This window comes from Podarcis erhardii, assembly GCF_964252035.2.
Source record: "Podarcis erhardii genome assembly, chromosome: 1".
Lineage (NCBI taxonomy): Eukaryota > Metazoa > Chordata > Lepidosauria > Squamata > Lacertidae > Podarcis > Podarcis erhardii.
The window spans coordinates 120,169,679-120,196,378 of NC_138497.1; the positions used below are offsets into that span (position 1 = coordinate 120,169,679).

Genomic DNA, 26,700 nt, shown 5'->3' on the forward strand with positions numbered 1-26,700 from the left:
CTCACAAATTGCTCATCAGTGACAAAACTTTCAGGAGTTGCCTATGGCCAGTAGCAATAACAGCTTGATGGAAACAGGGGAGCACTGATAGCAAGGTTAAGCATGAAGAAAAAAAAGTATTTTGGGGGTAGGATTCTTCTAATTAATTCAGCTCATTTTAATATGTGCATTTCAAAGAAAAGATGATTAAGAACACACTCGTTTGTGGTATCTTCAAATTTCTAAGCATCTTTATCAGAATCTCCAGAACTGGCTTCACTTTCAGTGTCGCTTTTATCTGTATTGCTATCCTCTTCACTGCTCTCTTCACCGGTTTCTTCATCTTCTTTAGCAGCACGTTCGCTTTCTAACATGGAAATATAAAAGATACAAAGGTAAGTCACTCTTGCAACTCCTTTTTCGGGGAATAATCTGTGCATTTCCTGGCTTGCATCATGGGCTCCCATCTTCCTTCCTCCCTTCTCTTTTGGGGACAGGCATCAGCCCTTTTGCATGCTTCCCATGTTACTTGCTAGGCTGCTTTCCTTGAATCCAGGAAGTGTTTATATCTTAAGGGAAGAAGAAATGGACAGAGACCTCTTGGAATGACTTCTTTCAATAGTGCCAAAAGGAGCACAGGGACAGATTCCTTGGCTGGATCTACACTAATCTGTAAAAACGCTCAACAAACATAATATAGTTCTCAATTGTATAATAGTATCCAGTATTTACAGTTTTAGCACTTACCCAATACTAGTTTTTTCTCAATAAGTGGAAGAAACTGCAGGGCCTCAGGGTTTTCTGGTTCATATATCAGAACTGGAATTTGATAAGGAGAAGACATTATTGATATCTATAGGATGAAATAGAAAATAGGACTCTATAATAATAGCTCGTCCTACTTCATAGAAGTGCAAATATATTTCTCATAAAAGTACGTCCGATTCAACAACAAACTCTGATCTGGAAGCACCCTAGAAATTACTTGCCAGTATGTTTCATCAAGTCAAACCAGATGACAACATGAAATATACAAAAGCATTTCTCTCTTTTCCAGAATCATGAATATGACATGCAAAGTGGGAGTTAACTCTTTCCTCTCCTGTGCCACAGGAGAGGGCAAACAGTTTGCGGATGGCAATTTTCATCAAGTCTGTGGTGAAGAGGAGGGGGGTTTAAAAACCACTTCCCCATGTGGCATGGTCATAATCTTCATCAGAGCCCCTGTGCTGCTATTAACTTTTTTATATATAAAAATGAGAATAATGTACCTCATGCTATTATCTAGTTTGGCAAGTTACCATTCTGTTCATTTATACAGGAAGTGGTTGAAACAGGAAAACAGAAGGAACAAATTCTCCTCTGTGCCTTTCACTTTTGATTCATCATGCTTATTCAGTATTTAAACTTCTTATACGCTCGGTCCAAACATTCTTGTTATGCGTGTTTATTTATTTGGAGTGTTTACTTTGAGACTCCTCCCCCCAAAAAAGAATTCCTGTGGGTGCAGAAAGACAATCATATCTATAGAGAGAGTATCATAGCCACAGGTTCTTGATCTCTCTATTGCAAACCATTCCAGAAAGAATCCAGGAGACTGCAAGTCCTTGAGTAGTGTGGCAATTTCAGAACTTGCTCCTACATAAACACCAGTCCAAAATATATCAAGAGAATAATGTACTGTCGGCTGGTGGGCTTAATGAGGCCTGGCATGGGTCCCAATTTGGCCCGCGAGGCCATCTCTCCATACCACACTCACCTGCTCCTCATCCAACATCATGAGGCCGCAAGTGAACAAATTATGCCTTAAAGTGTGCTCCTGGTTGTTCCTTGCCAAGCGAGGCATCTGCCAGGGCTTATGAACAACACTATGGAGTTCTTGACTGACTGTCAAAATGGGCTTCCAGTTGGAGAAGGTTCCCCATCACTGTACTAAATGAAATGTCACAACTTAGGAAACAGATTTGGAGAAACAATGCAGGTCAGAAAAAAAACCCCATTGCAGAACTTACTCATCTGACAAAGCTTTTTTGCAAGGCTGTATTTCTGCTCCATTATTGCCTTCAGAAACTATAAAGAAAATGGAAAAGTATGCAGATTAATACAAATAAGAGCCAATATGACTCAACTTGCACTCGAGTCAACTCAAGGGTGTTGATCCTGCCATGCAAAGTCCAGTTTGAACAGCTTCAGCATGACAACTTTTTCACACAGAGGACACATGATGCACAACACTTTGTCACGTAGATCCATTCCTCCACACATCGTATGTCATTACCAACTCATCTGCAGTGACCTAAAGCATCACAAAGACTGTGCATATTGCAGATGATCTATATCGGGGTAGGCAACCTAAGGCCCGGGGGCCGGATGCAGCCCAATCGCCTTCTAAATCCGGCCGGCGGACGGTCCGGGAATCAGCGTGTTTTTACATGAGTAGCATGTGTCCTTTTATTTAAAATGCATCTCTGGGTTATTTGTGGGGCATAGGAATTCATTCATCCCCCCCCCAAATAGTCCACCCTCCCTCAAGGTCTGAGGGACGGTGGACTGGCCAACGGTTGAAAAAGGTTGCTGACCCCTGATCTACAAGCATCAATGTAGCACTGGGAAGGAAGAGTCTCTTATGTTCTAGGCTGTTTTCTTCCAGAGGCTACTTATCTAGAGTGGTAAGTACAGTCATACCTCAGAAGTCGAACGGAATCCGCTCCAGAAGTAATAATAATAATTAATAATAATTTATTATTTGTACCCCGCCCATCTGGCTGGGTTTCCCCAGCCACTCTGGGAGGCTTCCAACAGAGATGAAAATACACTAAAATGTCACATACTAAAAACTTCCCTGAACAGGGCTGCCTTCAGATGTTCGACTTCCAAAACATTCGGAAACCAAGGAAGCTCCTGCAGCCAATCGGAAGCTTTGGAACCCGCATCAGACGTTCGGGTTCCAAAGAACATCCGCAAACCGGAAGACGCACTTCCGGGTTTGTGGTGTTCAGGAGCCAAAACATTCGATTCGCAAGGCATTCGACTTCCAAGGTACGACTGTAATAATAATAATAATAATAATAATAATAATAATAATAATTTATTATTTATACCCCGCCCATCTGACTGGGCCTCCCCAGCCACTCTGGGCGGCTTCCATAGAAACCAAAAGTACACTAAAATATCACACGTTAAAAACTTCCCTGAACAGGGCTGCCTTAAGATGTCTTCTTAAGGTTTCTTTTCCCCTTTTATTTAACCAAAAAACCCCCATTTTAGATGTATTAACTGTAGTCATGCTTATTATGCTCTATTAAGTATCAGTCTTGTATGCATCTAACTTCTTTTACAATTACCGGTATTTAGATTTTAAATAATATTTTGGTCAATGTTTATCACACGGAGAAGTATTCAAAACATTACTCCTCCTGTAGGAAAGACTAGTTTTGCCAGAACATCTGTTTGCTTAATGGTGGTGGTGGATATTTGTACCTCTCCCATTAACTGTAGTGGTGCAATTCTCTTTTCAACTTCACAGTCACTTTGTTCATTATTTTCGTCCTCTGAACTCTCTGGCGGCTTCTTGTCGGCATTTTCTTTAGCTATACCTTCCCTTTGCTTCGCAGTGCTGACCTCGCCGTTGGGTAGCTTTTCAACAACTGCAGAATTTTTCATCTTTTCATCTACACAAAAAATTGTATTGTAGATGAAGAGGCATTAATAAACATTTCTGTAAGCAAAACTGTGACCAATTAGATTACCTTTTCCAAAATTTTCAGGGGCTAGGCATGCAGCAGGGGAAAAAACCAGAGGGTCTTGAGACACCTTAGTGACTAACTAATTCATTCTAGCGTAAGTATTCATGGTTTAGCATCCCCTTTATGAGATGTTAGTCTTTAAGGAGCCATAAGGCTACTTTCTAAATGACTGCTATTTTTCTGCATCCTGTGTTAAATAATATTTCAACATAGATATGATTAGTAGAATAAAGAGAGCGTGAACAGACAATGAAACCCCCAGGGTACGATCTGGTCAAATCCATGCATTTTTAGATCCCACTGATTTTTTTTATCATATTTTTATTTTGTCCTTTCTCCAAAGAGGCACCAACCCTAAGGGTTGTGCTACTTTATCTCCACAAGAGCCCTACACTTCATGCTTGAATTTGAATCCATGCTTCTTCACCTCAGTTGCAGCAGTCTACCTACCGTTCCACACCTGCTTTCAGTAGGACAACCACAATAATTAAGGAGTTGAAACCACTACGAGGAAAAACTAGTGTGTTTGGGGTTATTTGGCTTAGAAACCAACAGCTGAGGAGAATATGATAGAGGTTTATAAATATATCATTGTGTGGAAAGAGTATATAAAGAGATTTTTTTCCTCCTCCATCTCCCCCCACCTGTATTTTGTCATCTTATCAACATTAAATGGCAGTAGATTCAGAACAGACAAAATAACTTTTATACATAACACCATTTAAATTCAATTCAGGATGTGTACCCCATTAATCCTTTTTAGATGCCTAGCAGTGACATAATCCACATAATCTCTATACAACTGCCCTGAGCCCTCTGGGTATAGGGTGGTATATATAAAAAACAAACAAACAAAACAACTTTCCTCCTTTCTAGACAGCTCTGCCAAACCTGTACTGCTATCTCTTCCTCCAGTCTTGATCATGAAATTCACATACCAAGTATCTTTGGTTCCATTGCTTTGCTACACCTCTGCCAGCCTAGTCAGTCCTCACATGACACTCCTAAATTTTAAAATCCACATGAGCCTGGACTTTTATTTAGTAGGGTTGATGAGCCACGACATCACATACAATTTATGACATGAGAGCTAGCTCACAAAGATGTAATCGAAGACAGCAAAAAGGGCTATGTGCGTTGAGCAACTGCACCTTAAAAGTCAGAATTTCATTAAAGGAAGGAAAAACACACTACTTGCAACAGTTTACCTGTCAGCTATTGATAATGATAATAATAGAAGAATTAAAGGTACAGTGAAACTGAAAGATGGTGGCCCAATTCATGTATCCCCAGAAGTGGCAGACACCATCTTAGAGAAGGCAGTCTGCTTCCTTTCTCACATACTCAAAAGAAGAAGAGTTAGGATTTGATATCCCGCTTTATCACTACCCGAAGGAGTCTCAAAGTGGCTAACATTCTCCTTTCCCTTCCTCCCCAACAACAAACACTCTGTGAGGTGAGTGGGGCTGAGAGACTTCAGAGAAGTGTGACTAGCCCAAGGTCACCCAGCAGCTCCATGTGGAGGAGCGGGGAAGTGAACCCAGTTCACCAGATTACGAGTCCACCGCTCTTAACCACTACACCACACTGGCTCACTGTTTCTTTTAAGATAAAGCTCTTTGTAACAGGTATTAAGCTTCCCTTTGTTTATGTCTGTAATTAATAACAACAATAACCAGAACTATGAAAGTTGAGGTGAGCAATGCCTCTATATTGATTTATCTAGCTGTGATGCTACAAGAACAGCTCCAAAAATAGCAATGTTGCTATGGGCAGACCAGAATCTCTCCCCCCATTCCATAATATCTGGGGAAAAAAATCTTTCCTACAGACCATACTGACCACTGAGATCAGCAGAGGGTGCCTTCTTGGGAGTTCCTCAGCCCCCAGAGGCTTGTGGGGAGGGTGACAGCCCGGGAGAGGGCATTCTCTGTGGTGGCCCCTGAGTTGTGGAACTCCCTCTCCACAGAGATGCATCTGACACCTTCACTGAACAGCTTCTGGCAAATGCTGGAGATCCATCTCTTTATCCTGACTTTTGACACCTGAGGTGTATATTTTTAGGACCCACCTTATTTTTGTGATTGTAAGTTGGTTAAACTGCTTTTAATATTGGGTTTTTAACGCTGTAACCCACCATGGGACTTTGGGGTGAAGTGCGCGTCATTAATAAAAACATTCTTGTGTAGACAAGCCTACCCAGATGCTTAGGAAGTAAATTTTATCTACTTTAGTATTTTAACTTTTGTATGTTTTAAAGTACGGTTGTGGATTTTTCTTGATTTTGCTGTTTCACCTTTCGTAAGCCGCTTGATGTTTTTTTATGGTCCAGCAGTGTATAAATTTTATGAAAAACAAACAAACAACAATATAACAAGATTAGATTTTGGGCTAAAGCATACTTTAGTAAGGAGATCAGCACCCATAAAGACAAGGTTAAAAGTATTCCTTAGTAGTAGTAACTTTCACTGAAGCTTACACTATATCCATGAGGTTTGAATTAAGATGAAACACACAAATTAATGGCATCTATCAATCAAGAAAATACCCTTTTGATATTATGCTTAACTAAATCTAGACATAATTTATAGCCAAGGAAGCTGAAAGAGATTAATAAATGAAATATATTTTGTTTGAACCAACCATTGACTTCCAATTCTGTCTTCACCTCAGTTATCTTAGTTTCATGATTCAGCCTCTGTAAATCAGTTTCTAATTGTTGATCATTATGAATTTCTGGGAGAAGAGAAAGCAGAAGTAAGAGATAAAATGCACCGCAATTCAACAGCAACAATATTTCCCCCCTCAAATTTATGTCTTTAGGGTAGAGAAATCCATACTATTTCATATTTCAACAACATGTTTGATAGTCTAATGAAGCTAGCATATAGTAACAGAAATGTATTTTTCCCTGCCAAGAAAAAAGTGCACGATGTCAGCTCATATTGAATTCAACTCAGAAACTACAATGTCCATACAGTCCTCATCTTCCTTCATTGAGGTCTAGCGCCAAGGACTTTCTGGCGGTTCCCTTGCTGCGAGAAGCAAAGTTACAGGGAACCAGGAAGAGGGCCTTCTCGGTAGTGGCACCCGCCCTGTGGAACGCCCTCCCACCAGATGTCAAAGAGAAAAACAACTACCAGACTTTTAGAAGACATCTGAAGGCAGCCCTGTTTAGGGAAGCTTTTAATGTTTGACAAGACTACTGTATTTTAATATTTTGTTGGAAGCTGCCCAGAGTGGCTGGGGAAACCCAGCCAGATGGGTGGGGTATAAATAATAAATAAGTAAGTAAGTAAGTAAATAAATTATTATTATTATTATTATTATAGAAGCACTTGTTGAACTGCATGCTACAATCTATAGGCAATTAGCCTATTATAGTCTGTAAAAAATTTAATCTATAAAAATATAGAATAATTCATACTAGATATTGTAATATGGGTGTCTCAAAGCAAATTAATCATTGAATACTTAGCAGGTATGAAAACTAACTTATGAAGTAAGCGAAAGGAAAGGAAAGGAAAGGAAAGGAAAGGAAAGGAAAGGTAAAGGACCCCTGGATAGTTAAGTCCAGTCAAAGGCGACTATGGGGTTGCGGTGTTCATCTCACTTTTCAGGCCGAGAGAGATGACATTTGTCCACAGACAGATTCCAGGTCATTTTGCCAGCAGGACTAAAACGGTTCTGGCACAATAGGACACCGTGACAGAAGCCAGAGCACATGGAAACACCATTTACCTTCCCGCCACAGCGGTATCTACTTGCACTGGCGCGCTTTCGAACCGTTAGGTTGGCAGGAGCTGGGACAGAGCAACGGGATCTCACCCCGTTGTGGGGATTCGCCAACCTTCCGAACGGCAAGCCCAAGAGGCTCAGTGATTTAGACCACAGCGCCACCCGCATCCTACTCCTGCTCTGATGTGCACAGAGCTTTAGTAAAGGCCAGGGTACACAGAATAGTGCTCTGTCACTTTCTGAAGAGATTATTAGGACACCGACACGCTTAAAAATGCTTCTTGGGAGCATCACTGCCACTGGGATATGGCCTATCAATGCAGGTAGAGAGAACACAAAATAAATGGAACTACAAAATAAATGATGACAAAGAAAAGACAGTTGGCGAGGATACAGAATGCTTGTTGCTCATGTAGATTCCACTTTATCAAGATGAATCATGTTCAGCAAAGGTACTTTCAAGTGTGAAGGGGTCAGAGCTCAGTGATAAAGCACATGCTTTGCATTCTGAAAATTCCAGGCTTGATACTAAGCGAATACTGGAAAGGTGGGAAAGACTCTTGACAAACCATGAGAAGCAGCTACAAATCACTGCCCTAGATGAGCCAATGGTTTGACTTGGGGCCCTTCTAGATATCTTTTCTATGGTGCACTTATTATGATTTGTGCTTATGGTGGTTTTAGGGCAATTATACACTATTTATCTTTTAATAATGTTTGCACCTGCAAAGGCTACCGGGTGGTGTGCTGCTTTTGTTTCTAACCTGTGCACCTCCTGTAACTTCCCACTGAAACCCTGCAACTTTACCTAACACAATTTTTCCTGGGTTGCTGTTTCTCATCCCACTTTACAGTGCAAGACTGCCCTTCCAGATGGTAGTAATGTGATGACATTAGGGAGGCATCACAGAACAACTAATAAGGCAGAGTGATTTATGGACAGCCCAGTCTAACTCTACCACTGATGCATTATTGTTGCATTACTGACGAATACTATGGCTGATGACATTGAAAGCCACTGAGAGGTCGAGGAGAATTTACAAGGACACATATCCTTTGTCTCTCTTCTGACAGAAGTCATCATGACCAAAGCAGTTTCGATGGCAAAACTGGGCCTAACCCCCAACTGAAATGGATCTAGAAAATCAGTATTCTCAAACAGTGCTTGGATCTGGTCTGCACATGGCTGAGGGATAATTTGAACTCTACTCTCCTAGTTTGCAGTCTAGTAACACAGAACTGCATAGGTTCTATATACATATATGTATATATAAACATATGCAACATAAATCTCACCTGTCTCTTCTTCTATGCGGTCAGGCAATCTTACACTCATCTTTGGATTTTTATTTCTTGCAATTCTTTTTAAAGTATTCCCCCTAAATATTGTGAGTGTTATCCAAGGGGAGACAAAAAAAAAGAAATCATACATTTTTGAGACTACAGCGATAATATGCTTTCAGGTATATGCCAGGTTCAATACAGCTGGAGTGGTATCCAGTAAAAATAGTTATCTGAAACCAAAATTAGACTTGATGTTAAAGGCATCATTTGCATTTAATATCCATGTTTTTAAAATGCAGATAATAGCTATTAGGCGGGCTGATAATTACTGGAATCACAGGAAGTAGGGGAGGGACTTCCCTCCTGTTGCAATCTTGAGACTGAAAAACCATCCTTTTGAAGCTATTTGCATTTCCTCTTAATGCAAATAGCAGCTCCAGAAGGATGCTTTTTGAAATAAATAGGGACTACAGTGGTGAGGCAAGGGTTAAGCTCCTTCTCCTTGCCTGCACTGGTCTCTTATAACTATCAACTCCCGCAGCAGTAATTTGCATTTTCAAAAGTGTGCGCTTTAGATACAAAAATGAATTTAACATCATATCTAATTTGGTACTGAGCTGCCTGATTCTTATGCCAGTGCAAGCATGCAAATGATTCCCTGTGCAGAGAACAAGCTCAAGTTACATGGAGTTCCACAAATGCTAGAGACCGCCTCATTCTCTTCTACGCTGAAACAATCCTAAACGATTCAGAAAAAACAACTGAGACAGTTTGATGGCAAGCAAACCTTTACAGCGCCACCCAGCCATATGGAGCTCCTGGATAAACGGCATAACCTCTTTGTTATGACTTTTCAACTTAGCCTGCCTTCCCAATATTCTCTTCCAACTTTATCTTTTGCTCATCTGCTGCCAATTAATCTTGAGTGACAAGAACGAATTTCGTATTTCCCAGTGGCTGACTGCAGCCTGCTGCACGTGTCACATTTGCCATGGAGAGACCTCCAAAAATATTGTGATAAAGAGATTCCTGCCTATAACATTTGGAAGCCCATCCCATGCAGAACACACCATCAATGTACGTCACCAATAGCTACAGACGATCAAGGTGCAAAGGCCCTCAGCATGGCAACTGAGCTCTGTGCTTCTAAATGTCACAGCTGGGGCAGGAATAATTCACCATGTGTGTGTGTGTTTAGGCGGCACCCCATGATGAGCAAAATAACACAGACCAAGCCACACTTTCTTCCACACATGCCTCAAGAACTTGTTGGGATCTACAATAGGACAGTGGTTGCTTGTTTGAAAAAGCTTGTCAGCAATTTCTTCTCATAATGAAATTAATTAAGAACGCAAATGAAGTGAGACTTACTTTTCTACGGATTTAGCTGCACGTAACAAGATCTGCTTTGATGGAGTGTAAGGTCTGCTTATAGATTCATTTCCACATCCCATGCTGGCTTGGTTTAAAAAAATAATAAAGAAAGGAAGGAAAAGAACCATCATAAAAAAGTTTTGACATCAACTGCAGAATAATAATTCCACTAAAATGCAGATTCTAACCAACTGCTGCAGCCTTTTATTTATTTATTCTTTTCTTGTATTCAAGTACATTTTGAGAAGCCAAGATCAAGGGCTGATTTTGAATTAGGAGCAAGTCAAATAAGAGTATGTGCATAAAATAAATGATTCAAGCTGGGGAGCAATCAATACAACTTCTTCTAAAAACTTATTTTAAAACATGCAGCACTATAGAGCAAGGATATGTTATTACAGAACCTCAGCTTATTTAACAGTGAAACTCAAACTGAAAGAATTTGATTCAGCTAACCAACAATAATCAGTATTGGACTGCATCATCTGGAATACCCTCTTAATATTTGAAATTTGGGTCGCAATCAGAAGTATACTTATTTGGAAAGAAAGCCCAACGTATATTTGGGTCGCAATGAGAAGTATACTTATTTGGAAAGAAAGCCCAACTTATGTGAGAGTAATGATACAGTAGTACTTATCTGCTGATATATACATCCATGTTGACAATCAAAAGGTTAAAGTAGAAATATATGTGTTTCTAGTTCTTTAAATATAAGAGAGGTTGCAATCCCATGTATACTTACTTTGAAGTAAGCCCCACTGACATAAGTGAGTAAACATGCAAAGGATTGTGTAATCTATGACAAATAATTGCACTATCTGACTGGTTAAGAAGGCAGTTCATATACAAGCTGCACAATAAAGATCTTACCGTGGAATTGTTTGAACGGGTTCAAGGACTACTTCTTCTAAAAACAAAATAAATTGAAATATTTGGTTCAACTGATGCACATTCAGATTATCCCCTCCCCCCCAAAAAATATATAGAATAATTTTAAATTTTAACTAAGCAATAAATGTAATATAGTTTCTCATTTTTTTCTTAACATCAATTAACAATTTACAACATCTCTTTGAGCAAGTGGTTTTGTTCTAGCCTGTTCCCCCCACTGCAAGGCAAATTTTCCTCAAAAAAAAATCACATGGAAAACCCTCAATTTTTGCTCATTAGCCCAATTCTGATTAAAAGACTATTGGCTAAGGGCTTCCAGTCACTGCTGGGGCTGATCAAGATACAACAGTTGGAATGAATAGGTTAGTCTTAATATTTATTTGGGGGAAAGGAATAAGGGCCAAATTAGATGTGATCTTAATTGAATGAATATAATTAGTGTGCAGGCATTTAAAATATGTTTTAAAAAAGCAGCAGCAGCAGCAGGCCCCCTGAACAGAATTGGGATGCTAAGCAGCATGGGTGACTATGTAAGGAGGGAGGCATTTTAGGGGAAAGGGGTTTTTTTGGTGGGGGGAGGAACATAGCTCTTTCTCCCCACCTTCCTGATTCTATCGCAGCCCCACATGGTTATTTACTTACAAAATGTATGTGATAACAGTGTTCACACGACTAACATACCGTATTTTTCGCCCTATAGGGCGCACCGGCCCATAGGGCGCACCTAGGTTTTTTTTTTGGGGGGGGAATAAAGAAAAAAAATTATTTCCCCCCCCCCAGGCGCGGGGCTGGGTGGGGGAAGCCTGAGCTTTCCCCGACCCCAGCCCCCAGAACAGGCTGCTATCCGCAAGCTTTGGGAGCCTGGCGGGAACTCCCGCTGGGCTCCCAAGGCTTGAGGACATCTGTCCGAAGCCCGGGGTGCGCTGCTCAGCTCTCCAGGCTTCAGCGAAAGCCTGCATTTGCCCCATAGGACGCACACACATTTCCCCTTCATTTTTGGAAGGGAAAAAGTGCGTCCTATGGGGCGAAAAATACAGTAATATCTAGCTGTGTACACAGATCAGGCAACAGAAGTGGCACACAGGTCAGGAAGCAACTGATGTTCGAACCACCATTGTTCATCTGTGACCCAGTTTCTGTGCTGGCTTCTGTGTCTCTGATGCCCACAGACCTTAAAAAGTGCTGTAAGCTGGAGCAGGAGGGCAGAGAGAAGAAAGTAAGAATTCTATTCTAGAGCAAAGCCATGCACCAGAAAGAGCAGAAATAGCCACAAAGTTCTCCAAGGCATTATTTTATGTAAGCTGCATTGGGGATTTTCTAATTAATGAAATTAGATAAATCAACCAAATAATTTACTAATGCTTACAGAAGAATGCTTTCTATTCTTTAACTGGCAATTTGTTTTGACATATAAATAAAGACTAGCTTTGTCCCTGGTTTTAATTATGATTTTCTAAACTACTAGCACCTTTGTACCTACATCCAGAATTCTAAGAACACCCCCCCTCCCAGCAGTGCGGTTTGAAAGCAGTGGTTAAAAATCAGTGCAGTTTTGAAAACCTCAGTAGATTTACCTTTTGGACCAAACACATGCAACCTTCCATTTTGTCTGTTCTTCTGTTCCTGTAATTAAGAAAAAAGTAAGAACCAACCCCAAGACCTGCCATGTAATTTTGCCTAAAATTCTTCACCGTGATTTCTCTGACCATTGATAATTCCCGTAAGTTGCAATAAAACACTGAAACACAGATATGACTCTTGATCAGTACAATCAGCTGATTAAAACCAAAACATTAAGAAACCATTAAATACCAATATATCAATTCATTTTAAAGATAAGCATATATCAAATTTGAAATAAAAACTTTTACCTTCATTACATCAGTCCTTCCTAAGCCACTATGCCTATATAAGACAATAAAACGAGTTGCATATATAAGGAGCAGATTATTCAAGATGATATAATGCTTAAAAATCAGCTTGAATCCTAGCCTATTTCTCATATTTTACATAATAGAGTATAAGAATTCATCACAACCAAAGCATTGTAGACTAGTCCAGTAAGCTTTGTTACACTACAGAACACCATGCTACCTTATTTGTTTTCTGCTCTTTTTTTGAGTATTTCTGACCATGAGATCACAACCAGCATTCATTAAGCTTTTTGAAATCATATTTCTTAAAGTCCAAAATACGTATCCACTACACTCAGCTTTCCTCTTCCTACATATATAGTGAATCCCAAGAGGATGTGATCTCTTCCTCATGTGGTTCCCACTATTTCCACCTCTGCCTAAATGAACTCCTGGGGCATGTATCACACATAAAATGGCCTTACTTGATGCCCTAAGTATTCAGGCAGGATGAAAATGAGAAAAGGCAGTCTCTTGGGTAAACATGCCCAAGGTTGTTAAGGGCTTTGTACACCAATAGTAAAACCTTAAACTTGGCCAGTAGCTAACTGACAGCCAGCGCAAATCCCTAAACAGCGATGTTACATGCTGCAGGTAGGTTGCTCTGAATAGCAGCTTCGTCACAGCATTCTGCACCAGCCTGTAGTTTGTGGACCAGCTTTATGGGTCTACACAGAGCATGATGCAACAATCCAACCCTGAGGTTATCATTGTATGGACCTCTGTGGACAAGCTATCCCTGTCCAAGGACAGTTATGATTGGCACACCAGCTAAAGCTGCTCTGAGCTACTGAGGCTGTGTTGGTCTCTAGTGACAAATATGGATCCTGGCTCACCCATAAGCTACGTATGTGGTTCTTCAGGACCCTGTTCAGAACAGGCAACTGACCTTCACAGCTTTTCTTTAAAAATAGTTTCTACATGTGCTGCAGTATTTTCATTTAACATGCACTCCAGTCTTTCAGCTGTAGTCATAAGAATACTTCCATATACGTACGTTCCATTCGATCAGCTGGATTTAGGCTGTGCACACGACCATCCTCATTGCACTGCCCCACTAGGTTTTCAATCCATGCACACATGGAATTAGCAACAATCTAGAGCTATCCTGTAGTTTCTTGTAAAAATACTGCGCTTTCATGCGATTCATTGCAAGCTAGCTTCATTCCAATTTGAGAATGATAGCAATACTGAAAGTGTAGTGAAACCCAGGTGTGCACATGTGAGGCTGTGAGTTGGGGCTGGTTCTACAGGTCTGATGTCAGTATGGGTAGGGGGAGTTAGAGAAGTCTCTTTCTTCTGACAAATCCTCTTTACCTGAACTTTATTTTAATTTAAGGGTTTTATTTTATCCCTCCCTGTGTGTAAAACATACCTACTCATTAAAAATAGATACCCACTTCAACAGTATTTTCGCACTACCCTGTAGTAAAGACCGCAATGAGTTTTCTGGCACTTTAGATTAATAGCACGATCCTAACCATGCCTGCTCAGACTTGTTGAATTCAGTTGGGCTTACTCTTGGGTAGGAGATGTTAGGTTTGCTACCTTAAGATGTACTCCTACCCTGCTTGAGAGTAAGCCTCAATGAACTAAATGAGGAGTACTTTTGAGTAGTTGTGTACAAGGCTCCACCATCAGGCTGATTTCTTAAGCTTCTACACTTAATTTGGAAGTAGGCTGCATGAGGATGATTTGTAGGGGAACAGGGTTGAAGGGAGGAAAGCTTCATGACTAGGAGTTGAGGGTGGGTGGAGGGGTGGAGAAGTCAGTCAGGTGAAGACTGTGAGGAGAATCAGAACTTACAGGGTTAAACAGTTCTGAGTGACGTCTCACATTCTGAGGCGTGGCTATATTCACATACGGGAATGTTTCTCTCTGTGTGTGTTCTCTTTCGCTTTTGACGGAGAAGCGGAAGGATGCCAGCCAATTCGCCGGGCTGATTTATGTTGTTGTGCTACTCATTAAAAACTGTTGGAGATTAGAAAGGAAGCCTGCTTTCAGTCTGAATTTATTACCCACACAAGGCAACAGTTTTTTCCCCGCTGTGTGAACTCTGCTAAGACATCCCTCCCCCATCTCTGCCCACTGGTGTGGATGCACAGGGGGTGATGTGGAAACAAATCAAAGAGTAGTGATGCTCACAATGATGTGTAAATTTGAACTGAACTGAAATATACAGCATACACAAACACCAAAACCCCCAACTTCATTTAAGCTGGCAGTGTGTACATGGCCTTATTTTCAACTTGTAGAGATGGTCAAGAGGACAGAGCTGCTAGTGTCTTATAAAAGAATGCAGGGAAAGAAGAGACCAAAATATCCTAGGACAGGCTTCCTCAAACTAGGCGCTCCAGATGTTTTGAGACTACAATTCCCATCATCCCTGATCACTGGTTCTGCTAGCTAGGGATCATGGGAGTTGCAGGCCAAAAACATCTGGAGGGCCAAGTTTGAGGAAGCCTGTCCTAGGATATGCATGTAAGGCCACCACCTTGCTGAAACTGGGAAGGTTGGGGTGTGATCACAAATTCTCAGAGGGATAAACTGAACAATGGCAAGAACCCATCTTCCTTTCCTTACCTTGGCAAAGGCAAACGTGTTTCTAGGACAAATCCATCTAAAACAAAAAGTTTGAGTGTATTTTGCATGATCTCCATAAACCAAATCTGCATGTTTTCAATGTATAAATTCAGCATGAATTAAATTGATAAACTTTTGATAAACATTAAATTGATAAACTTTTGAGATGCATTTAATTAAAAAAAAATTCTTAGGAGACATATTGTTTCCCTCCCTTACAAGTTTTTATCAAAATGCTCTCCCCATACTCTCATGCTCGATGTCATGGATCTCTTTACAGGTACACACATCCTTCACATTCAATGCTACTTCTCTTTCCTTCCTGTTTGGTCTATTCCTTTTGAATAAGTTATATCCCTCAATTACTACATTGCAGTCCTGTATCTCATCCCACCAGTTTTCAGTAATGCCAGAGCTCAAGTTCATCTTGTTTATTCCCCATGCCCTATGCACTAGTATAGAGAAAATGGGAACAAGTCATTCCCTCAAGCTGCTTCCTTCTTGGTTTTTTTCCTGCCCATAAGCAGGTTCCTGTACACCAATAAAGTTATTATCCCCAGTATTGGTGTCCCCCTGTCGTCTGAAATATTGTCTCCTTCCCCCTCGGGATTCAGTTTAAAGCTCTCCTGATAAAGTTTGTGAGATTCCTAACACATTTTTGCCAACTGCTGTCAGGTGCAAGCCATCTCTTGCCAGAAGTCCTTCTTCATGGAAGTGGAGACCATGGTCCAGGAAGCCAAATCTTTCCCAATGACACTATCTGTGCAGTCAGTTATTTACTTCCAGTATTTTTCTTTCTCTTCCTGGGCCATGACCTTCAACAGGAAGGCATGATGAAATAACCACTTGTGCCACAGGATCCTTTCAGCTTCCCACCCAGAGTCTCATAGTCCCTTGCAACACATTGAAGACTGTGTCTGTCAGTATCATTTTGTATCCACATGGATCAAAAGAACGGGGTAATGGTCAGTGGGCTTGATGAGAGTTGGCAGCCTCTCTGTCACATGTTGAATCTTTGCACCTAGAATAGGGATGTCCAACCGGTCGACCGCGATCGACAGGTTGATCCCTGGTTGATAGCAGTCGATCGCGGGCTCATATTCCTCCGCGGGGAAAAGGAGAATCCCCCTCTTGCTCTGTCCTTCATTTGCGCACGATTATAAGAATGTAAGAAGGAGTTACTGCTGCCGTAATTACTACTTGTTTAGCAATTTATGGCGCGCCCCCCCCTAAAAAAGCCCAACAACTTTGGCTTGACGTCCCTGACCTAGAAGAAAGCACACCTCCTGGGACATTCTATCAGGTCTGCACATCACTATCTCTGTCCCCCTCAGCAGAAAGTCACCAAACACCACCACACCTCTCTTCCTCCTTTGGGAAGTGGCAGAAATCCTTCTATCCACTGCACCTTCTGCAGTCACCTCTGTGCTCTCTGAGGTCTATGACTGGTGTCCCTGTTCCTCTGACCCAGAATCAATGTCCAAGGGTAGGAAGTGGAATTAACTGTGAAGCTCCAAAGGCACAGTATGGTTCCTGACAGCCCTGCTTCTGTGTTTTATGTTCTTCCAAGTGTTTGCCTCCTGATTAGGGATGGGGGATATGCACAATTAAGCCACATTTTTTTACCTCCACTTCTCTTCTAAACTTTGCCATCCTTGGTACAGCTTGACTAATATATCCATGCCTACCACAGAAGCATAAATCTTTTATTTGTTACAATTTGTGTCATGAGGCTAACAGTACCCCGTGGCTAAAAACTAATTTGGGAAACTATGTATATAAACCCTGGCTACATTACATTTCAATATATGGAAGTGACTTGGATGCAGGGGAATTCCTGTGATTTAAAACACAACACAGGATGTGTGGCTCTTATTTAAGAGAAGGACGATGAAACATTTGCTGTGCACATGTTTTCATTGAGTAGCACAACTCTCCACAGAACAGGAATAGCAATTTCACAATTCACAGGTGAAAATGGGCACATTCATGCCAATAACTTCTATTAGAATGCAATCCTCTACATGTGTACTCAAAAGTAAGGCCCAGTGAGTTAAACAAGGTTTTTTTCCCAAGGCAGTGGCTATCCAGTTGCAGCCTGCTATAGTTCTATACACACTTCTGTAAGTAAGCACCATTTAACTCAAAGCTGTGTCCTCAGTCCCATTTGCTCTGCATGCCCAGCACTCCCATCACTGGTTTGGAAAGTGGTGTGCACATGGTGTTATCCACATTTCTATCTTGTCATTTTTTATGAAATACTGCATTTTGATGCATCCCCCCTCCAACCCAGCTTTGATCTGAATTGAGAAAAGTAATGACACAGCTGCTTTTTAAGTTGGTAATGTGTACACAGCCTTAATGGAACTTACTTCCAAGTGGACAAGTATGAGGTTGCTCTCTTAGCTCTGAAATATCGATAAAACCATTAAGAACAACAACAACAACAAAAAAACCAACAACAAAAAACCCTATTAAGAATTCTTATGACGTTTTTTTAAAAAGGAAAAAGGCTTAAAAGGAAGAAGGTAGGGTTTGTTTGTTTTTTAGAATATAAGGAGCTATAAGAAAGTACTTTCAAATGCATTGTTTAATGCAAATACCTTCAGGAGCAATCACTTCCATCATTCCAGAAACCTAAAAAGATGTAGAGAAAAGATTCCAAATGGCATTTTTAAGAAGCTTACTAGGAGCAAATAAGATGAATATATTATATACAATGAAGTATGGCCTGCAAAAGAAGCCCCAGAAAGTTTCCAAACACTGTTTCTTAGTTGACTTTTTACTGAAACTAAGTAGGGAGCATTTACAAAAGGGAGAAATATATAAAAAGACACATCAAAGTACACTAGTGGCCAAAATTGTGGAAACCTTTTGAAAAAAAGTGTATTTCTGAGGTTTGATGGCTCAGAACACCTGATGGCTCTCTAAACACCCATGCTCTTTGGCTACATTCAAATGAAGGGAAACTACTGCATTATCAACCTAAGCAAGCTGTGCTTCATTTTCCTGGTTATTTGGCTATAACGTTTGATAGAATACAGATAACTGAACAAACGTCGTTGCATTACATTTTTCATTAAATTATCTTTCTACTGATATATCATTTTATGGTATTACTAAAAAGGGGGGGGGTTGTTATGAGCCATCAAACCTCAGAAATACACTTTCCCCATTTCCCCCCCACAATTTTGGCCACTAGTGTAGTGATGAATGCCTTTCTCTGCAAATTGTGAGTTCTTCAGGTATCAAAAAGACCTGACTCCTAATCTTCTCCCCACCCCCAGCCACATGGTTGTTAACAACACCTTGCATCTGAAACAATATTATATTTTTTATTTCTAAATGTGAATTAGGGAGTGTTGGAAATTTGGGTGCAACTCAGCATGCAGAAGAAGGGTTTGGCATGGTTTAAGACAGAAAGGGTTAGGGACCTCCAGATTTCCTGAGCTCCCTCCATCTCTTCTGACGTTACATTTAGACTGATATTCTCTGGTTGTGCTCTGTTTTGCAACTTCCTGTTACTTTCACTTCTCTCTTAGACCTCAAAATGAGACATCATGCTGGAACCATCCTCCAAGGGAACAAAGGAGCCACCACAGCTGCCTTGTTCTACTACAGACTAGTTAAACTAGAATTAGGAACTCTTCTATCCAAGTACGGTACGTATTTCATACCATAAAGTCCTTTTTTTTATGTTTCTTACCTACAAGCATCACTCTGTGTGTGATTGCAACTGCTAAAGTCTGCTAGATTCACTCCCTTAATGCTGCCTTACTCAGCATACTAAAAGAGTTTCAACAGATAGTTGGAACCAAATAATTTCAGTATAGAATATATACCAATTTTTAAGATAAGGTTACAATCAACAGAATTGTGAAAAAATGTAACTGATGCTGAAGTGCTGACAGTACACTTACTCTATACAGATAATTACTGGTTGAACAGAAAAAAATATGGAATACATGTCATCCTAATGTCAAATGATTTCAGTTAAAATCCTTGGTTTTATCTTTGACTTCCTTCCTTCCTTGACACACAATTTAGGCCATCACAATACCAGGTCAATTCTCTCTTTACAGCATTACAAAAACATAGTCCTTTCTATCTGCCTCTTTGACAGAACACTGAGTCACATCAAGTGGGCAATATATTTTTTTGCCTTGACTACTACCGTTTTTCTCCTCTTTGGTCTTTCATTATCTCACTTTGGCCCTCTGCTTCTACCAATTGCTCTGCTTTCAAAATCATTTTGTTCATCAGACCATGGAAAGTCTTTCCTGAAATTCCAACACTGGCTGCCTTGCATGCTCCAGGATTGTGCACAAGTTTCTTGTCCTTACCTTCAAATTCCTAAATTTCAACAGCTTTATCATTTTTAAGAGAGAGAAAGAATCATAACCAGACATGGCCTACTTGCTCAGCATTGTAGGCTGCCATGGAAACACAAGTGACAGACAGTTGTTAATTTCCATATTTAATTTCCATATAATTAACATAGCTAGCATAAAATGTGGGTGAACATAGCAGTAACTAGGCTGTAATGTATGTTGCACTTCTTCAATAATGCAATTTGTGCCATTTCTAGTGTGAAAGTGTTTGCTTATGCCAGGGGTAGGCAACCTAAGGCCCGTGGGCCGGATACGGCCCAATCGCCTTCTCAATCTGGCCCGCTGGCGGTCTGGGAATCAGCATGTTTTTATGTGAGTAGAAAGTGTGCTTTTATTTAAAATGCATCTCTGGGTTATTTGTAGGGCCTGCCTGGTGTTTTTACATGAGTAGAATGTGTGCTTTTATTTAAAATGTATCTCTGGGTTATTTGTGGGACATAAGAATTCATTCATTTCCCCCCAAAATATATAGTCCGGCCCACCACATGGTCTGAGAGACGGTGGACCAGCCCACGGATGAAAAAGGTTGCTGACCCCTGGCTTAAGCAAAGAAAATATTATTGATCACCTATATCCCAACTTTTGTGTGTGTGTGTGTGTATCTGATATATAACAGATATATTGGAAGCCTCAAACAGCAATAATGCTTAATATTCTATTTAAAACATAGGGAAATAATTCTGCACAACTTTTAAAGGGTAAAATTTATGTGTTATAAGGTAAAATGTTTACATCTAAAACAATGGAAGAGAAAAACATTTACTTTTGATGTATGGCTCCACTGATATATCTGCTTTGCGAATGTATACTATGCAGCGCTCTATGTATGCTATGTGAATGTATACTATGCAGCACTCATCTAAGCACCTCAATTAAGGTATAGCATGTAACTGCAGAGGCATAATTTTTGTAGTAACAGCCGAAACAGCTTTTGTGAATGCTACCTCTCTGGGGAATTAGCATATATTCAGGGAAAGATAATTCTAGGATCCATTTAGTGTCACATTGCTCTGCATGGGTCAGGATGTTCTTCAGGAAATCAGACTCCACTTTGCATTCAAAATAGAAGTAACCTCATTAATAGTTTGGATTTGATATCCCACTTTATCACTACCCGAAGGAGTCTCAAAGCGGCTAACATTCTCCTTTCTCTTCCTCCCCCACAACAAACACTCTGTGAGGTGAGTGGGGCTGAGAGACTTCAGGGAAGTGTGACTAGCCCAAGGTCACCCAGCAGCTGCATGTGGAGGAGCGGAGACACGAACTCAGTTCACCAGATTACGAGTCTATCGCTCTTAACCACTACACCACACTGACCTTCCCCAGCTCTATTGTCACATCAACAGGTAAGCCATAAGATCAGAACTCTTGGCTGTAAGTCTTCCTCTCTCAGTACAGTGTGTTCAGATTTAAATTTGTGTAGTATATAATACGGTGCCCATCACGTGTGCAACAGCTGTTATTTTTACAGGACACTAGAGCCTCTGCTAATCATCATATACATAATCTGAAATCCATTTAAGTTGGCAAACTGAATTCAGCAAGCCTGGCTTGATTTCAAATGGGAACAAGCCAACTTAACTGCTTTGTAGATCATAACCAACCTTTGATTAATGACTCATGCGGCCCCACAGCCAACATTTGAATAGGGTGGGGGAGAATGCGAAACAGGCACCACTAAGGGTATTCTGCTATGGAATAGTATGCAAGTCTAGTAAATCAATAAATGTGTATATGCTTAATATCACCACAAACATATCACTTCCTTTTGACTGCAGAAGGTTTGGCCATTATTCCCAAGTCCTGGATTCCAAATCCATAACCACTAACAGAATTTCCACGCAGCCCCCCTCAGCATACACAACTAATTAAGTCTGTTTTTCAATCTCAAATATTAAAATGAATGAGATTGCGAAGAGATTATTTCCCATTACCACCCTCAACTGTCAAATAAACTGATTTTATTAGCAATTGTGTAGAAAACTAAAAAAAATATAAGATGTGTTAGTGGTACCAAGCCTTCACTGGAGCTAGAGCTGCAGCTGCCCACACCCGGGGGGGGGGGGGGCTATTCTGGAATAACAACAACAACAACAATATATGTATATGCCACCCATTTGACTGGGTTGCTGCAGCCACTCTGGGCAGCTCCCAACAAAAAAATAGTAAAAACACAATACAACATTACACACTAAAAGCTTCCCTGGACAGGGAGGTTTTACACACCAGATCCACTAGACCAGCCTTTCTCAACCTTGGGTCCCCAGGCGTTGTTGGACCGCCGCTCCCACCACCCCTGCCTGCTGTCCTGTCTGGCTACGGATGATGGGATTTGTAGTCCAACAATATCAGGGGGCCCAACGTTGAAAAAGGCTGCACTAGACATCTCAATATTTCTTTTGTTCATCGCTCGCAGGGCTGCTGTGCTTCTAACAGGGGGGACGTGAACAGACGGTGGGAAGAACTCCTCAGCATGGCGGTGCTGCCAACAGAGAGGAGGGCGACACTTACTGAATTTATTCTGCTTGTTGCTACAATAATTAAAAAACACGGCATTTTCCTTGGCGGTGGTGGTGCAGCAGCAGCCATTTCCCTCGCTGAATTGCACTGTTGTTGTTGTCAATAATTTGTTGTTATTGTCGTCAATAATTTGTTGTTTTTGTTACAATAATTATAAACACGGCATTTTCCTTGGAGGTGGTGGTGCAGCAGCAGCCATTTCCCCTGCTGAACTGAATTGTGGTTGTTGTCAAGAATTTGTGGTTGTTGTTGTTGCTACAATAATTAAAAGCACAGCATTTTCCTTGGCGGTGGTGGTGCAGCAGCCAGCTTTCCCACTGAACTGCATTGTCGTCGTTCTCTATTATTATTATTATTATTATTATTATTATTATTATTATTATTACTACTACTACTACTATTATTGCAGCTTTTATTAAGAGCTACAGGTTACAAAGGAAGGGCACCTTTAAATACGTGGGGTGGGGTGGGGTGGGGTGGGGTCTCCTACCTTGGGGGCTGTCGGCCTGGGTATCCCCTGGCCCAAGACAATATTAAACCTAGATAGGGGGCGGAGGGAAGAAGAAGGAGAGGGTTAGACTCTAGAGCCGCGCTGCGCCACATCCTCGAAACCCCCTCGACGCAAAACAAAAAAGCAGTGCTGGTGCTAGGCTACCTGTTCATGGCGCGGCCGAGCTACCTGGGCTCATTCAACTGACTGGGGCAACGCAAAGGACGCTCCACTGCCAGCGCCGACGGAGCGTCCACAGGCCGCAGGCAGGCAGGCCGCGACGTCACCATAGCAACGCGCAGCAAGCGCCGCTTTGTCAAGCCTCCGGGCCGCCTGGAAAAGGGGGCCGGGCGGGAACGGAGGGGCGGGGCGAAATGGTTCCCACCTGACAAGCAGCGGCAAAAGGAGCCAACAGAGACAAGCAGCGTTGAACTAAGACGACGGAGAGAAAACCCCCCCCACTCTCGTTGCTCACATGTCCCCGGCTTTCGGCGAGCTGGGTGGGCGTACACGTGTAATGCTCGTGCATACTGGATAGATATATTTGAATTTTACTGGTTTTTTATTTCATTTTGAGCAAAGTACACGGTCCCTTCAAAAGCTGTATGACACATACAACTGGAAAGTTACCGCTTGTTGGCACTATGTTTGCCTCGCCGCATGTATCCTACTAACCACCATTAAAAACAGCACAATAAGCAAATTCACAAAGAACACAAAATTTTTAAAAAAACCCCAAACTAAAAACCTAAACATTTTTTAAACATGCAACTTTTAAGTTTGTTGCATTGAACATTCTACCTTCTAAGCATGCAAAAAAAAAAGGGATGGTCTGCATTTTAAGTTTGTCTTTTTAAAATTTTGCAGGGCAGCCTGACATCACGCGAAACACACAATACTGTATACTACAGCATAATAAACTGCCCGAGACGTTTTGCTGCACACGGTGCTCGCCCGCCTGAGTGCCTGGGACTTGAGTATTGTTCTGTTTGTTGTTATGTTATGGTTTTTTGTACTGTAAACCACCCTGGGCTCTTCAGATGAACGGCAGTGTATAAATCAATTAGATAAACAAATAATCAAGGCAGGAATTGAAATGGGTTTGTTGCAGTTGTTTTTAAATGGCAGTGGAGATTATGGGTCCCTTGTCCGTTGGGTGGATTTGAATTCAGGCAGTGTGGAAGAAACAGGATTCATATGTATGACAATTTCACTAGATTTCTCACATGTCTGATAGGTCATGTCCTTCAACTCATATACAAGATTAGGGCAGCGGGCATTTTTTTTTCACAAAAACAGTATTCATTCGAAACTGTGCTTAGATGTAGCCAGAGGTCCACTGTAGGAAACAAGGATCCAGGATCAGGATGAAATGAACGTTTTCATACCTAGAAAATGTCAAGACTCAATCTGACAAGTTGATCTCTGGCTGTATTGAAAATAGGATGTAGGGTGGCGTTGAGAATTCCCTGACCCCCATCAATGCACATGCACTGTGAGGGCTTGGGATAAAGGTTTCAACCCTTTTTACCATCTGGCTTTATGACCACATAAAATAAAAAATATGTAGACAATTTTACTTGCATAGCTCTACAATGCAGTTCTGCTGACTGCTTTGTCCATATGCTTTGATTTGGGATGGGCTCAAATGCTTGTTTATTCAATCTTAGGTCCTCATTAGGTGGTATCTAAAAAGGTTAAGGTAAAGGGACCCCTGACCATTAGGTCCAGTCGTGGCCGACTCTGGGGTTGCGGCGCTCATCTCGCTTTATTGGCCGAGGGAGCTGGTGTTTGTCTGCAGACAGCTTCCAGGTCATGTGGCCAGCATGACTAAGCCGCTTCTGGTGAACCAGAGCAGCACGTGGAAACGCCGTTTACCTTCCCGCAGGAGCGGTACCTATTTATCTACTTGCACTTTGACATGCTTTCGAACTGCTAGGTTGGCAGGAGCAGGGACCGATCAACGGGAGCTCACCCTGTTGCGGGGATTCGAACCGCCGACCATCTGATTGGCAAGTCCTAGGCTCTGTGGTTTAACCCACAGCGCCACCCGCGTCACTGAGGTGGTATCTAGAGTTTTACAAATTGCTTAGGCTTGGACTTTGGGAATCGTCGTGGGAGAATTGAGTGGCAGTTTCCCAATTAGCACAATTATTTCAAAAATTGCTTGAGTTTGGTTCACTTTGCAAGGAAACTGTTTGAGAGCTGATGGGGAAAAGATAGCCTAAAGAGTTAAGTTGGTCACAGCAGTGGAGGTAACGGCCTTTTGCAATCCAATCAATATGATCCAAAATTAGTTGTAATATATAGTCCTCAGGAGAGGAGTACGATGCTCATATTTAGGTCTAATCAAACCAGCTGTAAAGTGAATAATACCCTCTATCTTTACAAAAGAAAATCCTCTCACTTTGACCCTGGCTCATACTAAGTATAGGAAATAAGGAATGACACTTCAATGTTGGACTCTGCTTTGAAGCTTTTGTTTATATGGCACTCCAGGCTTCAATGCAAAAAGGGTTCATTTAGCCATTAAGTCCGTTGCTGAACCACTCATTCAGATCACACTTCATATGCTGAATATCATTCATATAATCATAGAATTGGACAGGACTCTGAAGATAGATGATCCCTGCAACTCCCTGCATTGTAGGAATATGCAGCAGTCCCTGATGGGTATTGAACCTGCAACCTTGGTATTATCAGCACCACGGTCCTGTTGTTGATATGCAGCGTCCCGTGCACAGCGGAAGGATGAGGAGTATGTGCCACATACTCTATATTGCTTTATTTACACTTCAAAGCTGGTATGTTACAGAAAAACATCTTGCCTCTGCCGGAGCAGAGAAAAGCATCCTCTCTCCTCTAAAGCACGGAGAGAACAAAAACACACACACTGAACTGCAAAGAACAGTGAAAAACAGGAAACCAGTGTACGTCACATCCAGTCTCCCTTTCCCGTGGGAAAAACCTCCAACAGCAATTGACTGTGGAATGTAAACATTGTCTTGTGACAAGCATTTCGCTGCACAGTGAAGAGAGCAGAAACCAACATCCTCCCCCTTTCTGTGAACACCACTGGGCAGCGTGTTCGTACAATATCAGTACAAACCCAACTTCTGCACATAGGTACAGTGTTGATCCCTTGACACAATCTTGGACAATACATCAGCAGGAATTTCATTACCTGGCATATAGGACACCGTTACGAGTCCCTTCTGAATACGTTCCCTAGCATGTAGCAACTTCAATTGCAAGTGCTTCGTGCTTTGCTTACAACCTTCAGAATTCAGCAAAGCCAAACATGCTTTGTTGTCCTGGTAAACCTGGATTGGACATTTGACAGGAATTTTCATGTCTTTGCACAATTGTAACAACCATTCACAATCTTTAAGTGAATAAGACAGTGCATTCAGTTCAGCTTCACAAGTACTTAAGCTAACTGTTGTTTGCTTCTTGCATGACCAATCAAATAGACCCTGATTGTACATATAGCAAACTCCAGACGTACTTTTCCTGTCTGTAGTGTCACTTCCAAAACTTGCATCTGCAAATATTTCAAGACCACCAGACTTCTGATTGTTAAATCTCAGTCTGTAATGCATAGTGCCTTTCAAATACCGCGCTATGCGTTTCAGAGCTTTCCAATCCTTAACAGTAGGATTGTTGACTTGTCTGCTTAGCAAATTACAGCTAACAGCAATGTCTGGTCTTGAACATCTGGCAATGAAGTTTAGCTTGCCTAGCACACTTCTGTACAGTGTAGTGTCAGAAAATGCTTCTTCAGTGTC

At 41.3% G+C, this 26,700-nt stretch overlaps 1 protein-coding gene across 3 annotated transcripts; it reads right to left on the reverse strand.

The window, feature by feature from the left end:
• Positions 1 to 201: 201 nt before the first annotated feature.
• On the reverse strand, positions 202 to 23,226 carry ERICH2 (glutamate rich 2). 3 transcript variants are annotated; one of them, XM_081849355.1, is made up of 14 exons: positions 23,078 to 23,226; positions 22,913 to 22,961; positions 18,115 to 18,148; positions 15,512 to 15,548; positions 12,887 to 12,920; positions 12,590 to 12,638; positions 10,995 to 11,031; positions 10,119 to 10,202; positions 8,760 to 8,842; positions 6,369 to 6,461; positions 3,460 to 3,650; positions 1,992 to 2,049; positions 727 to 798; positions 202 to 346 (listed from the first exon to the last, which is right to left on the reverse strand). In XM_081849355.1, the coding sequence occupies exons 1-14, from the start codon at positions 23,083 to 23,085 to the stop codon at positions 222 to 224; spliced, it is 954 nt and encodes a 317-aa protein (XP_081705481.1). In that variant the 5' UTR covers positions 23,086 to 23,226; the 3' UTR covers positions 202 to 221. The 3 variants fall into 3 exon arrangements, with proteins under 3 accessions (XP_081705481.1, XP_081705482.1, XP_081705483.1); XM_081849356.1 differs by lacking the exon at positions 22,913 to 22,961; XM_081849357.1 differs by lacking the exons at positions 12,887 to 12,920; positions 15,512 to 15,548; positions 18,115 to 18,148 and having other exon boundaries at positions 23,078 to 23,225.
• Positions 23,227 to 26,700: the final 3,474 nt, after the last annotated feature.